Source organism: Pieris napi, chromosome 22 (genome assembly GCF_905475465.1).
Source record: "Pieris napi chromosome 22, ilPieNapi1.2, whole genome shotgun sequence".
NCBI lineage: Eukaryota > Metazoa > Arthropoda > Insecta > Lepidoptera > Pieridae > Pieris > Pieris napi.
In genome coordinates this window covers 2,004,625-2,020,307 of record NC_062255.1, presented here as the reverse complement: position 1 = coordinate 2,020,307, position 15,683 = coordinate 2,004,625, and the positions used below count along the sequence as shown (strand labels likewise).

General features: G+C 33.9%; 3 protein-coding genes across 4 annotated transcripts in view; 2 read left to right on the top strand and 1 right to left on the bottom strand.

Moving 5' to 3' along the window:
* The window catches only part of LOC125060613, a 48,479-nt gene that overhangs the window by 9,836 nt on the left and 22,960 nt on the right, over window positions 1–15,683 (top strand). The window lies entirely within an intron of this gene.
* On the bottom strand, window positions 643–2,124 carry LOC125060615 (pre-mRNA-splicing factor Syf2). Its single transcript, XM_047665571.1, has one exon. The coding sequence runs from the start codon at window positions 1,964–1,966 to the stop codon at window positions 1,274–1,276; it is 693 nt and encodes a 230-aa protein (XP_047521527.1). The 5' UTR covers window positions 1,967–2,124; the 3' UTR covers window positions 643–1,273.
* The window catches only part of LOC125060614 (chloride intracellular channel exc-4), a 91,325-nt gene continuing 78,109 nt past the window's right edge, over window positions 2,468–15,683 (top strand). Inside the window, exon 1 of one of the 2 annotated variants that reach the window (XM_047665569.1) lies at window positions 2,468–2,636. In XM_047665569.1, the coding sequence (XP_047521525.1) occupies window positions 2,568–2,636 (69 nt within the window). In that variant the 5' untranslated portion in view covers window positions 2,468–2,567. The remainder of the gene's footprint in view (window positions 2,637–15,683) is intronic. The other variant, XM_047665570.1, reaches the window with a different exon arrangement.

Below are 15,683 nucleotides of genomic sequence, written 5' to 3'. Positions count from 1 at the left end.
TCTATATAGTAGGAATCGAGACAGTAATATACGTAAATAACTTTGAGATTTTGCTAACTACAACAAAAAATATGAACAGAGATATTTGATAAAAATTATTATTTCACATTAAAAAAGTACATTAATTAAGAGACATATTATAATAAGTATTTATTTAATATCTTACTACTACACATTATGTAAAAATAAATCTAATAAACCTGGCATTGATGGTATGATACTATAAAAGCTTATATTATCAACAGCTCCCCAATATTTGAAGTTTTATGTAAATGAAAACTTGCACATTTTTCAGAAGTCAAAGTGTGATTAAGAACAATTTTTTCTTTTACAAGAATCTTTTCTTTAAATGCATTAATTTATCAATAAAAGATTTTAAATATTTTACCTTAGCCTCCAATCTTGTTTTTTATCCTTACCTGGTAATTTTAATATTAGTTCCATACATGGAGTAAAGTATAAAAATTACCTTCTAATCATAATAATACAATTTTTTATGATACAGTAGTTTATTTTTGTGTTATCATTAAATACTACATGTCTTTACACACCTTGACTTCAATACCTATTGCTTATACAGAATAGGGATTATATATCTATTGACTTGGTTATGTATTTACCATGCGTATCAAATAAAACTTGTTACAAGATTTTTTTTTATTTAAGATATAATTTATACACAAACAAGATTATTTGAGTAAAAAATAAGGCTTTCGTAAAAAGCTCTTTAAGACCAGATGATTCCTGAGTCAGGACTTAGCGCAGAGAACTGACTACTGTATTATGACAACAGTCAAAATACAATGTTTTTGACATAAGGAAGTATCACTTAGCTCTAAATCTGAACTCCGAAACCAAGCATGAGAACCAATGTTTAACACTCAACTCAAACTAAAACATTTTTTTACTTGAAAATGGAATGCAAGGAAAAATCAATCGATTCACCCAAATGCATGGCAACTAAGCAACAGAGGCAGCTCTCATTGTCAAGTAGTTAAATATAAATGTATTACAAACTTTTATAATCATCATAGATAATTGATCGTTACAGAACTATAAATTTAGGAAACTGTACACAAGGTAAAAAATATAAGGTACTTCAATAATTATTATTGATTTTGTGAACTTCTATAAACAATTCATTACACACTTCTACACAGAAGGCTAATCACCTGCCTATTAGGAGCAATCTATGAATAATATGCAGAATGCAGGCCAAGACCCAAAACACATCAAAGTTCTCCTGGATTTTTATTATTTTATCACAATATAATTAAATGGCTGTGCCTCTTTCCAAGTTTTGTTTGATTTCTGCAGTGTGCTCTCCATAAAATCTCTCCAATTTCTTATTAAACTTGGCATTTCTTTCATTGATGTAGTCAATATCTGCATCATCATTATGAGTCCGTCTCCTGGAATATTTAGCTCTCTTCGCAATTTGCCCTTCCAAATCATCTACCATTTTATCAACTGCTTCTCTTCTATCTTTATGCATTCCATGAATAATAACATTTGGACCTCCATAGAAAGCATCACCATATTTTTGTTTCTGTTGTTCATAAAGTTCCATATCTGCAGTTGGCATATTTTTGACAAGTCTGTTATACTGTCTTACTGTTGCCTGTTCATAAGTAGAAAAGCCTTGATCAGGGTTCTTTTTCTTCTTTTTGCGTTCCAACCTCTCTGCTTCTACTGCAGATATATTCAGTAATTTAACTCTGTCATAGTCTTTACCCTCTTTAGCTGATTCCTCACGTTTCTTTTGATCTTCCATGATCCATTCAGCTTGTCGTCGTTTGGCGTCGTAATTAGCTGGTAACTTGTTTCTAGCCTCCTCAGCTACAACTTCTTGGTGATTATGCGACCGTGCTTCATTTCTTGCAGTGTGTAAAGAGCGAAGTCTCTTTAATCGTTCTGCTTGCTTCTCCGCGAACGTCATTTCTTTTGTTGTTTCACTAGCACTCATTTTGATAGTTTTATTTTATTGATTTGACAAAGTGCTAAATTGACAATCCAAAGTCCTTATTTGTAATAATCATCGAAATAAGAAACTATTTAATGTATATAGTGCGTACTTACGCAAATACAAATTACAAACAAGTGTTCACAAATTTCGCAAATAGCACCTGACATTTGAGTTTTTCGGATCACTCATAAATGACAACTGACAATATTTTACAATAACTGATAATTAAAGACAGTCTCAACACATTCTGCTTAGTCTGTGCCACATACAGCGGCTTACAGTTATTTCATGTCAATAGTAGCAAATTATATAATATATAATAAGTATTGGACTGAAATTAAAGCAAAAAATATCGTAGATTTTCTTACATTTGACTCTAAAACTACAGGTAGTAGTCTAAACTCTAATACCTAATACTGTTATGGTTTTAATTACAACTAGTTGTAATGAAGTTAGCAACAACTAAAGTTTCAAAATTCGACGTCGTTACATTTCTGTGACTGAAGTGAGTCAGTTATTCCGTATCGTGCAAGAGTGACGTTTGTGTGTTCCTGTGAATTTAATATTTATTAACAAATTCGTGTGTATTTCTGGATAAACGATGTCGGATGAAATTGCAGAAAATGGCACAGCGAACGGAGACGTTCCAGAGATTGAACTCATCATTAAGGTAAAATATTTTTACACGTGTTTTATGGTTTGTTCAGTATTATCTACTTGCTGCACTGTGATATTGATATTCATATTTTGTAGAGTTGGCAATGTCAGGGATTTTTGTTGGCGTTCATTTATCTCGAAACAGTTAGGAAATTAGGAACGGCAGTGCTGAGTACATGTTTTGCATGGCAGTCGTGCTGTTTGAAAGTATATTATTACTGCACGTATAATGCGCGTTATTTAGGTCACTTGCTGTTGTTTTGTGTATCTGTTGCATTATGTATAAGTCCATTAGGTTTTAAGATACAAGGATATTGTATACAGATGAGGTCACCATTATAACTTAATCTCATGACTCATGTGGACTGAAATGACAGGATTCACAACAGCTTTATTTTTAGAATGGTTTGAGTGATTAATTGATAGTTATTGGTTTATGTCATGTTTATTGGTTCGCTTAGGTTTTGATTAAGTATTTGTCAGATACAGAAATCTGAGTTCCAGACCTAAAAGGTTGTAGCGCCACTTTTTTTATTTGTGAAAAGCCAACAAAAGTAAACACAACTATCATATTAATAACATAATATAGGATTATATTAAATATAGTAAGTATATTTTGTAAATAAAATATACAATATAGCTGTGATTATATATCTGGGACTATACTTTTACATTAATATTGACTTCCATTCAGTTATATATTGGAAGTTGGCCAATATGTTACATAATTGTACTATTTATTCATATAGGTATCTAATGAAGGAAGCAGCATGTTTATTAATATTATTTTGACATTCTGTTTCTGTTTAAAAAAAGGTTGTGTTCTATGTCTTATCAAACTTAACAATAACAATCTTATATCTTAGGATATGAAACAAAATCAAATATGAAAATTAAGGGAAGTAGACATTATATCATATGATTTAGATAAATTATTCTAAACACACAAATGCAAAGATATATTTATATTCTGTTAATCTACTATATTCACAATTTTTCTTTATAATTAAAGTAATATGTTTTTGTTAACTTTGTACATTTCCTGCTGATGCAGAAAATTAAATATTCCCAGGCTGTTCCCAATTTGTTCTAGTAATGGACTGTGACCTCTGTTGCATTAGTCTCATTTTCCTCTGTAATCCATTATGAGTCATGTAATATGAGCGTTACCCAAATTATGTAATTTTAATTGGCAACTATGCCATTACCGATTTTTCCTTTAAACTTGTGTCCTGCCCCACTTTAGCAGTGTTTTCAGATATAACCAGGCTTTGAGTGGAATAATCCAACTTGCACTAATGTTGTAGTTTCTAACATCAACTGCGTAAGAGCTCAGATATTGCGTCTCGTCGTTTTCGTTACGTGCCAGACATTGCTTAAAACGATTGTTTGGCCATGTGTTACTACACTAGTACTTATACAGTTAAAATTATTATTTACGAGTCTCTCGCGGACCACGACTGTAAAGCACTCAAAACATCGCTAATTTGCATACTGACCTGGTTTAAAGTTGTTTTTTTTTCAAATGTTATATTTCACGGGTTATGCAGTTATTATAACTCGAGTTGACTTGTGTATATTTGTTCTATGATTTATTTATGACAATTTTTATATACCTTAATAATTTTTGAAAGGATTACATTTTTTTTAAATTGTGGTATTGTTACGTGCCGATAGTAGCTGTGACATAAATGTTTCCTAACTGTTTTTCCGTTTGTCGCATACTCTTAAGATCTGAGACATCCAGGATTTTCATACTTGAACTTGTTTGAGACAAGGTGAAGACTGAAAATTTTGATATGTACTCAAGTGTCTAAATTCACTCACTTGGAATGCATTGAAAATATCATTTTTTTCATGTAATGCGAGTTTATTCCTTTTTAACTTTAAAAACCCTAAGGGTTTGCTACATAAATACATTGTTTTTTTGCCAGATATACTCCAAGGACCTCATAAAGTATAGGCCTACTCCAAATCTCTCTTTATTGGAATGTTACAAAGAATAAAGAAGGGTTCATTGATTTCTAAATGGTTCATAAATGATTTCTAAAGGGTTTCTCCGTCTATTCGATGACGGCTACAAAACCAAACATTAGCCTCAAATAATCCTTGAATAATATACTAATTAAAACTTAACGATTCTTCTTTTTAGCCATCGTGGTCAGCGTGACTGATATTATTTATTTGCAATGAGTTTTCCATGAATATAATAATAGCACAACACACAGCTTGGGCTTGAGCATGTGACTCTCACCCCTAAGGTCGTAGGTTCGAACCCCGATCGTCCAACAATGGACACTCTTTATAAGAGAACCCGGTTGGTAGCCGTACTTTTCTGTCTACGTGCTTTCAGCTCTCGTACTGTGAAGGAAAACATATCGAGGAAACCGCCATCTTAGTCTCAAAAACACGACGGCGTATGTCGGAAACAGAAGACTGGTCAGGTGCTTTCCTATTAGAAAAATCATAAAAAACAGATACTCTGAGGCCAAGATTATTTGGTTTTGGTGGTAGCACAAATTTTTGTATGAATTATAATAACTTTGGACACTTTTACTTTTAACTATATAAGCCTTTAAAATGTTTGGACATAGACTCAACAACGGATGTAGGTGTGTAATTTATACTAAACAAAGTATATATTGCGGTAGTGAGGGTATGACTTATTGCAAAGGTTATATGAGCTTACAAAGTCTAGAAAGTTCGTAACGCATCCTCGAACATACCAAGAGAGAGATCTAATGCCTTTGAAACAGAAACCTTGCGCCGGGGAAAGTGACTATGATCACGCGACAACTCGAATAAATGACATCAAATTAGCATGCTGGCCCGTACACGATAATGCTAATTAAGCGATAATTCTTGTATTGTTTTTAAATACAACTTTAGCAAGATTACTAAGAAATAAAGCCTTTTTGCAGGTGTGATTAGGGGCGCCTACTACGAATTGATAAATTCCTTTGTTGGATTTAATTTATCGAACAACGCTGAATCCATTAGTTTTACTAGTTTGTGTGTGTATTTTTGTATATACAGTGAATCCGTTTATGACGACATCGTTTAGAACAACTGTAAATGGCTAGTTATTTGATCGATAAAAACCCACGCTACGGCCGATTTATGCGGTGAAAATCTCGGAATAAATCTTCTTACATTGTTGAATTGCTAGAACCACTTGCAATTGCCACCATCGGCCTAGGACGTATTGATACATCCTCACAGTCTCCTTTCAAAGATTTGATGCCCTTATGGTTTAGACATTCGACCGTGCCCGCTATGTGCGGTTTAAGCACTCTCCTGGTACCGTATATAAATCTATCAAAGGCAGAGAACAAATATAAAGTTAAAGAAATTTGCACTGCGACCGTGAATAGAACTTAATACCCCTCACCTGATAAGACCGCTACAATAAGACCCTTTGTTACCTAAGTTATATGGGAAACGGTAAATGAATTTATCGACTTTAGTCTTATGGTTGATTAACTAAATATAGTCTGTTTTGGCTTTTTGTACTGTATAAGTGTTTGTTTTGTAATATTATGTATGTTAGCTGTAAGATTACTTATAATTAAATAAATAAATAAATAAATATCTGAATAACGGTGAACTTCAGTTGCGAATTACTTACGACTTGAAGCAAGCTTTGGGTAGTGACAGACCTTAAGTTTATTGAAATGATGTCTTTTTTTAATAAATCCACTTCCACTGTTTCAATAAGCATTGGTCTATCTCCTTTTAACGCGGCGTAAATGCAATTTGACAGAAAGAGACAAACGATAGTGTTATAGGTTTTATAACGGGGCAAAGACAAAGCTAGACATATCGATCCTATGAAAGTGCCTTTATCCAATCCAATTAATTTGCGTTTGTTGCTTATTGGAATACATCAAGGAAGTTTACAGGTCCAATTCTTTTTCCTTTACAATCCAATTAGCGTCTATTTACGTCTAAAGAGAATCATTATACACCTGATCAAGAAAAACTTGCTTCGCGAAAGTATTTCAAATTAATTGTGCAAGCTGTCATCAATTTATAATCGCAACCCTTTTGGTTCTACGACTTAATAAAGATTGCAATTAAGAATACAGTTAAACCGTTTACGATGACATCATTTAGAACATACCGGTTATATTGACCAAAATCAAAGGTCCCGACTGAATTCTATTGTATTAGGTACTTAACAACGTCATCGGCTGTTAAGACTATCGGTTGTACGATAAGTAGTCCCTTCGATGTCGTTAGAACAGATTTTGACTGTATTTACTTAATATTAAATGCTGATTAGTATGTCCATTTGCAGATTAGGTAGAAAAATTTTTTTCATCCGACTTCAGTTATAAGTTTGACTTGTATGTGATTGTTGATATTGCATTGTAAATTAGATTTTTATCTAAACTTACTTTTGTAACAGCATAAAGTAAAGTAAAAAGTAAAAAATCATTTAATCATATAGGTAACATAATTTACACTTATGACTCGTCAGTACATATATCAATGCTTCTAATTTTACATTTACTGCCAGTTCTCAAATCTAGGGCGTAGAACGGTAGAGAAGAACTGGCAATAAACTCTCCGCCACTCTTTTTAATCGCCATTTTTTGACGTGACAACGTCTTATAATTCGATGGAGCCGGCTGCACGCACGAAAAAACATGACTCATGCGGCGTTACCTCTCTCTGAGGCGTTACCTAGCTCTGAGGCGTTCCATTTAAAATTGACATAATTATATTTATGCGTACAAATAAATGTAACTTGATCAATTCAATTGTGATTACCATTTACCTCCTCTAAATCCATACAAAATATCTATGAAACAAATAAAATTTAATTTTTTTTTAAAAATGCAACCATCCCATCAATATTTTTTTATGACGTTGTCACGTTCAACTATCGTCAGTAAACCTACTTTACAGAAAACCGTTTTTTTTTGTTTTACAAAATGTTTCTAAGGAGCTGCATAGTTTTCAAATCAATGCATTATTATTGCATAAACACAAAAACTTTGCTACCCAAAAACAGTATTGGCCTGCGAAATGAGAAACTTCCAGCGCTTACCCTGTGCCACCTTCCGCCAATTGCTGGCTTTCTGCTGCAGGTCCTCCACTCTGTCGATCCAGCAGTACCTAAGCCGACCTTCTGATCTCCCAACTACTTGGCCGGCTCAAGTTACCTTCACCGTCCGATCTGATTAGATATTAATTAAATTATAATTTGATTTTGGGAAATAGTTTTTCTCTGATAAGCAAAAACATGATTAGATAGAGGCACCTACTCAGTTTTTACTAATATTAGGCGATGAATATTTAAAGTTTCAATTGTAGGCTTTTGTTTGCTCTTCATCTTTATTTCAAGGTAGGTAAAACAAAAAATGCGCATAACGTAGTTCGTTTGTTATTTTCTATAAGATTACTAGCTGACCCGGCAAACGTCGTTTTGCCATGTATATTATTTCTAGGAAACATTTTTAGTTCAATCAAAATAAGTATCTACATTATTAAAAAATAGGGGTTGATCTTAGAGGGGTGAAAATTAGGGGTTATATGTATATTTGTATGCTGTATCATAAAACAATAAAAACAAAAAGAAAATTCTAAAAAATAAAATATGTATTTTATTTGGGTGGACACTGGACATCCCTTGTCACTTAGTGGTTTGAAATATAGATAGTAGCCGATTCTCAGACTTACTGAATATGCATAAACAATTTCATAAGAATCAGTCGAGCCGTTTCGGAGGAGAATGGGAACGAACATTGTGACACGAGAATTTTATATATATAGAGATTTGCTATTGGATAATTAACAATTTCGTTTTTGTTTATGTCACCGTAAAATTGTAAACACCGTTAGATTGTAATCTATCTGGCGAGATTGTAAACTGTCGAAAGATTGTGAACCTCAACGAACTGCTTACAATTTAATGTAGTATTATTCGGTAGATTGTAATCTATCGAAGTGAAACCGTCAAATTACAATATTAAAATTGTCAACTGTCCGAAGCTTGTCCCTGATTGGTCGGCTTTATAGTAGTACGTTACGTTAAATTGTAAGGAGTACGATGAGGTTCACAATCTTTCGACAGTTTATAATCTCGCGAGATAGATTACAATCTAACGGTATTTACAATTTTACGTTAACATTTATAAGCCATTAAATGAAATGGATATTAAAAATTCCCCCTTCTATCTTTGGTTATGAGTTAATTTAGCTATTCTCAACCCTGATGTGGTGAGAATAGATGTGCAATATGTGTCTCCATCACCACAAACACTTATCAGTTCAAACATCGTGAGTAAACCGGAAATCCTTAGACCCAAAAATCTGTGTGTGTAAAATAGGCGGAATTCTTAAACTTATGATTAATTTGTTAAATATGATTTTATTAGTACCGCTTAATTAAGGCTAATTTACATTTGTGTATTTATACACGAGTAACTATACCAAGAATAATCTATTCCATGATTTGAATCTCGAGTAAATCCATAGTCGTTTGTCCACGTAATCGATAGTATAATTGTGTTAGGAATAACAATACGCGAATAGCAAGAGAATGGTGAACGAAAATAAAACTCGGCAAATAAATGTTGTTCTACAACGGGACAGTGTAACAGCATACATCACGTCAACTCGATTTTGCCGTATTATAGTGTGAAAAAGTAGCTTTTAACAGGTGTCAAACGACAACAAAAAGTTTTTATTTCTTGTTTGTTTGAGGCTTTCGTCTAAAAAGGAACTTCTGTTGAGCCCAGTTGAATTTCATTCTAATATTATAGAAAATAAAAAATCTAAAAACAAATAAATAAATAATAAATTGTTTAAACGTTTCATTATACAATGCTAGACTATTAATTTAGTGCGTTGCGTTGACTTGAAATTAAAACACAGAATACATATCAGCTGATTGGACTGACTGACGCCATTAAATTATTCTAGGAATAGCTGTTATTCCGTGCGAAACGGCGGTATAGTAGCAATTCCCGAATAAGTCCACTATTCTTAGAATTTGTAGTTGGTAAAACGTAAAATTGATTTACTCTCGATTAACTGACGATTTATTCTAAGATTAAGATTTACTCTTGTTTGGTAGAATCGACCCTTAGAAGAATAAATTAAAACTAGTTACCTCATAATTTTGTATTTAATTAAATACTGTGGCTCTACAACCTTTTAAGGGCCTGATCGACGGACGAGTAAGACCGCGGTTTTATGGCTCGTCGGTAAAGCTCGCCGGTGTATCATTGCAAAACCACGGTTTTAAATACCGCCGAGCCTGGCTCGCGGCTCGTCGTCGTGTTATATTTTTTACTCGGCTCGCCATTTAAAACCGCGTGTCGATCACGGCCGGCGAGCCGAGCCGTCACTTTTCGGCGACAGCGCTAGAGGACGTATGTGCGCCAGAAGAGCTGTGCGTGCTCAGTCCGTGTCACAATAATGGATCTACGTACTTGCAGCCACGATTTTATAATACAATTTATAAATGCCTTTCAAGACTGTCCCTGTTTATGGCAAACTAAATCAAGCGAGTATAAAAACAAAGCAAATAGGCTTGCAGCATTTAATAAACTCGTGGATATTGCAAAAAAATATGAACCAAACTCGGATATAACCGATATTAAGAAAAAAAATCATTAAAAATTAAAATAATAAAAAAAAAACAAAAAAAACATAAAATTTATTTATCCCATGGCGAGATAACACAAGGCTTCAGACTCGGAACAAGACATGTTTGCGACTGTTTTGCTTGCTAATCGATCAGTACCAACGAGCCGCGAGCCAAGTTCGTCGGTATTTAAAACCACGGTCTTACTCGCCCGTCGATCATAGGCTTTAGGTCGGTGTTTCAGATTACTGTATTTGTTTATGAACATTTCTTTTTTCTAATTGGCAAGTAGGTGATCGGCCTTCTGTGCCTGACATATACCGTCGGTTAGATCTTATACTAATAAATAATAAGCGCACGCCCATAAGTGCACGGGGAACGAACTTATCTCAGGGATGATGTGAATATAATTGTGAAAACTATATCTGAATATATGTTCTTAGTAAAGTTATTCGCACAGCATTTTATATTAAACTATTCCTCTTATCTAAAATATAGTTCTAACAAAATCAATGTTATCTTCTTCATAGCGTTAACACAATTTGAAAGAAATAGACGAAAGTACTTTATAAAAGGCTAATTTTATATGTCAATATTCTGATCGACATCGAATAACGATTATTTAAAACTATTCCCCTTATCTAAAACATAGTTTTAACAAAAGCAAAGCTGTCTCTTTTCTTCATTGCGTAAACACCATTTGAAAGAAATAGACGAAAGTACTTTATAAAAGGCTAATTTTATATGCCAATATCGATCGACATCGAATAACGATTATTTAAAACTATTCCCCTTATCTAAAACATAGTTTTGACAAAAGCAATGCTGCCTTTTTCCTCATAGCGTTAACACAATTTCAATGGAGACGAAAGTACTTTAAAAGGCTAATTTTATGCAACTATTCTGGTTAACGAATAATTTGTTTACAATTAAAAATGTTATCTAAGAAATTATATAATATCGTGGTTATAAAAGTGAGAGGTCGTTTCAATTTTCATCACTTGAGAACGTATCTAATCGGTATCGGCCATAATCACTCGAACGGCTATTGTTTTAACTTATTCGTTAGAAAGCGTTTGATCGTTAATTGAAGCTTGATTTAATACTTTTATAACGCTCGTGGGGATTCCATTTTCCCCGTACTAGACTATCTTAGTAATTATTTTTTGGGAAAGGGATACTTTTCTTTAATAAAATCCCAGAGGCTCTTTTATCTCTGCCTTTTAATAAATTTAAGAAATGTATTAAATAAAAGCAGTGTAGAAAGGCTTACTATAAAGTTAACGGTTATCTAGTTGATAAAAGGGTCTGGGACTAGTGCTAGACAGGCTACTTCTAATTAATTTGCGATATTTGTTTTAAAATAAGTGTTGTTTGATGATTTGCTATTTTTAAAGAGTATCGAGAGTTTTCTACGCCGGCTTTTTCTTGTTGTGTCTTTTGCTTTTCTGCGGTTATTTTAAATATCTTTTAGAGGTCTGTCACAGCTTATTAATATTTATACATATATATAAGGCTGGACCAATTTCGATGAACTCTTTAGGGCTTCAAGACGTAAAGGTAAAGGACGTCGGGTCCGCTAGTTGGTGATGGTGATGATTATGGGCAAGCGACTTTCGTCTCTTAGTAAGATAATTTTTTTTAATGGGGCAAATGGTAAAACTAGCAGGCGGGTCTCAAAGAAGTATACTTCTGCCCATGGACAACAAGCGTAAGGTGCTTACGGGTTGCCAGCCCATTGTATAACTGTTATATGACACATGCGTTTAAGATATAAAGGCTGATGTTAATAAATATAAAATGTTAGGCGTATCTTGTATATGGTTGGATAGTTTTGATACACCAGGTGTGGCTTTGAAGGGGAGTTGGAGCGAAACCATAAGGGGAGGGGTCTGCGCACGCGCACCTTTATCTACTGCACCTATATTTATTGCATTCATCGTTGTTACACTTGTAGTGTTTGTATACTTTGGATCCGAAATATATAGCTGTAATTAGCTTTTTTTTTATTGTTATCAGAAAGTTTAAATATCAGTGGTTGAAACACAAACTGGATAGTTCTTCTGACAACCAGGATGTTGAACAGATAAAGCTTCTATATATGTTTAGATAGGCTGTCATCAGTAACTTAAAATCACTTGTTATAGGGAGCGTTCAAGTATTACGTAACGCAATTTTTGGAGATTATTGACCCCCCCCCCCCACTGTAACTCGCCGTAACGTTTTGCAATACCCAAGTACAGTACTGTATCCAAGTATAGTAAAACGTTTCGTGACCACCTAGTGACTCTTTAGTTACTATTATGTGGTGTAAGTCGAAAAAAATATTAACAATAACGCGTAATTCAATCCCCGCCCCGCATCGTAACGTTTTACAAAAGGACATAAAAAAATACGTTACGTAATACTTGAACGCTCCCATATAACAAATATTGCTGTTGCTATGTTGGTGCTGCAGTTACTAGGATGACGCTGGACTCTTTATTGTCGTGTTCAAAACCTGGTTTGAATGGTTTGCAAGCACTTGCATATATATCGCAAGGACATGCTGAAAATGGACACCAAATAGTGTATTTGAGTTGTATTTGTAGTGTGTATTTTTAAGCCAGCTAAAAATGGCAATATCTTTTTTAATGTTCGCCATACCATCGTGAATCTACAATTGAGGATATATGCAACTAGTTCTGCGGTTTTACAAGCATTATGAACGAAATGGGAGGAATTTGTACGACGCGAAAGTTAATCAAAGTCAAAAATCATTTATTCATATAGGTAACACAATGTACACTTATGAACGTCAAAAAAGAAATACATACTAAATGCTTGTAATTTTACATTTACTGAAAGTTCTCAAATCAAGGGCGTAGAACGGAAATGAAGAACTGGCAATAAAGTCTGTATAGCAGACTTAAAATACGGAAAGTCCCATATCTCGGACACATTTTGCGTTTATCGATACGACTTTTTCCAGTTGCAATGATGGGTAAACTTAAAGGTAAGAGACGAGCTGGTAGAAAGAAGAAGTGGTTGCGGAACGTACGTGAGTGGATTGGCATACCGCATAACATATTAAGAATGTTTTTAAGATACCCATCTGGGTGATGGTAAGACCCGTAATGGCCTATACTTGATCGTTTTAGCGAGTAGGGGATTGGTCTCAAGGTTTTAGCCTTCCACTGCATGTCACAATGAGTTTTTCTAGGCTTTCTGGATATATGCGTGTTACATATCCAGGATGCATTGGTAACGAAGTGTCTAAAGACGACCCTAACTATACGACTGCAATATTAATTCTCGTATATTATAAAAAACGATGCAATTATCGCACTAGCCGTCGAAGCCTCAGGCGGAGGAAGTTCTAAGAGCCCTAAGCACGTTCCCTGTTTGATTACAGTGTAGCCACATATGGTGATTTCCGTCAGCTGTTGGCCGTTTCAACATGTGCATGAATATTTTAAATAATTGATAAGCGGACTATTTATTTCTAATGAGGGAAAATAACAATTAATTATTCGAATAATAATAATATTATTATTAAAGAAATATTCGTAATTTCTTGTGAATTTATTTTTAATGTAAAGGTTAGTGTTTATTGTATCTGTATAAAAAGATTAGGGGGGATAGGCCATCGGAAGTTAGATCTTTTATTGTGTATATTCAAGGATAGCTCCGTCCGAGGACCGATCTGAATGATCATACTGCCTAGTTCAGTGTTTCCCAACGTGGGGCAAACGCCCCCTGGGCAATTTAAAGTTTGTTAAGGATAATTCCAATAGGAAATTTTACTAAAATTATTTGGAATTTTAATTTTAATTCAGTTTTTTAATGTTTTTTAAATTTACTTCCTGTGTTTTGTTAACAATTTCCTAGTAATTACTTCTAAAGCCTATGATTAAAGTTTCTTAAGTGAACAATTCAGTATTTTAATATTAAAAATAATGTTCCATAGTGCACAAATACTGCACGACACAAATGGGTTAGAAACACTGGCCGAATTATTAAAATTGCATGTCCCATAGAAAATTAAACGATAGATTCAATTGAAGGCGTGATGCAATAAAGGATCTCTCACACAAAGTTACAATCATGTCTGTCTTTATAACTATAATTCTTATACGTCAAAGAACAAAGAATTCACGTTTACGTTTGATTAGTACACTGAAATCTAGGATTACTTTAATCACAAAAATTGGTTACGCAGTAGTTATTATTAAAAAAAACGTCTTATTAATCATTGGTCCACAATTACGGCAAGTGCGATTTATGACCCTCTGTTCGTTTGAATCGGCAACACCTTTTACGTGTACCTTTAACAAACCCATTAATGCTTACATGGAAACACGCCCTGACCAAAATACAGTATTAGTGTAGGATAATTGAAAATATTCAACACATTGAATTGTAAGCAAGTTTATTTGATACTTTATTTAACTGTTAAGCATATAGTGAAGTCGTCATCTAAAGCACTAGATTCTTCTTGCCAAATGTACCAAGGCTGCATTTTGCTCACTTAGGCTTTCTTAGTTTATAGGCGTCCTAAATCGTCGGAGTTACGCCCCGAGAGTATAGCCAGACGTAGGCTCTCTTCAACTGTTACATTGCATTTATTCGTTACATAGCAATTAACATTCTATTATTTGGCTTATATTCAATTGTTGTAGGCGAGTGGTATATATAACTAAAATCATCTATTATTTTAAGCAGATGACCCAGGAACTACAAATATTATATAAAATGTATGTCTCTGTCTTCATGGTTTACAGTCAAAGTTGTCTATCAAATAATCACATATGATAGAAAAAATATTATCGTTAAATCATCAGCCCGATAGGTATTGAAAAACCTTAGCTAAATCTTTAAAAATGTTTTAAATATCCGTTAACTTATTGAACGTCATACTGCTATTGTCCATGATATACAGGTCTTTCTATTCTTGGCATAAGTGATCAGGTTTCATCTGACCCGTGTTTCGTCAGGGGCAAATCTTAGCATAAAGCTATGTTATCAAAGATCTTGCGCAGTCGGCTGAGTACCGCTAATCGACTGGAATTTAAAATGTATTCATAGTTACATTATAATGTCCCAACATGTCCCTTGGAGAGGGAGCTGCGCCCAGTTATTGCTTTATCATCACCAAATGAAATGGCAATGATGGACTACGCTTTACAACCCGTTAGAGAATCAGTAACAGATCCATAAAATGTCTACGACCGCTAAGAGAAATCAAAAAGTTCTTTTTTCAAATAATAGACCTTTTTTAGAAACCTTTCTCTTCTAAACCTTGACATTTCAGGTTTTGTAATGTTTCAGCAATGTCGATGAAATTTGCCTAACTGAATTGTAATTTTTGAGTTTCATAATGCTGAGAGGACGACAACGGAGGTCACAGAGAGGTCGTTTGTGAGTCACCGCGAAACCGGATTCGCCGCTCAGGCGTACTATTCGCTTATCGACTTAAAA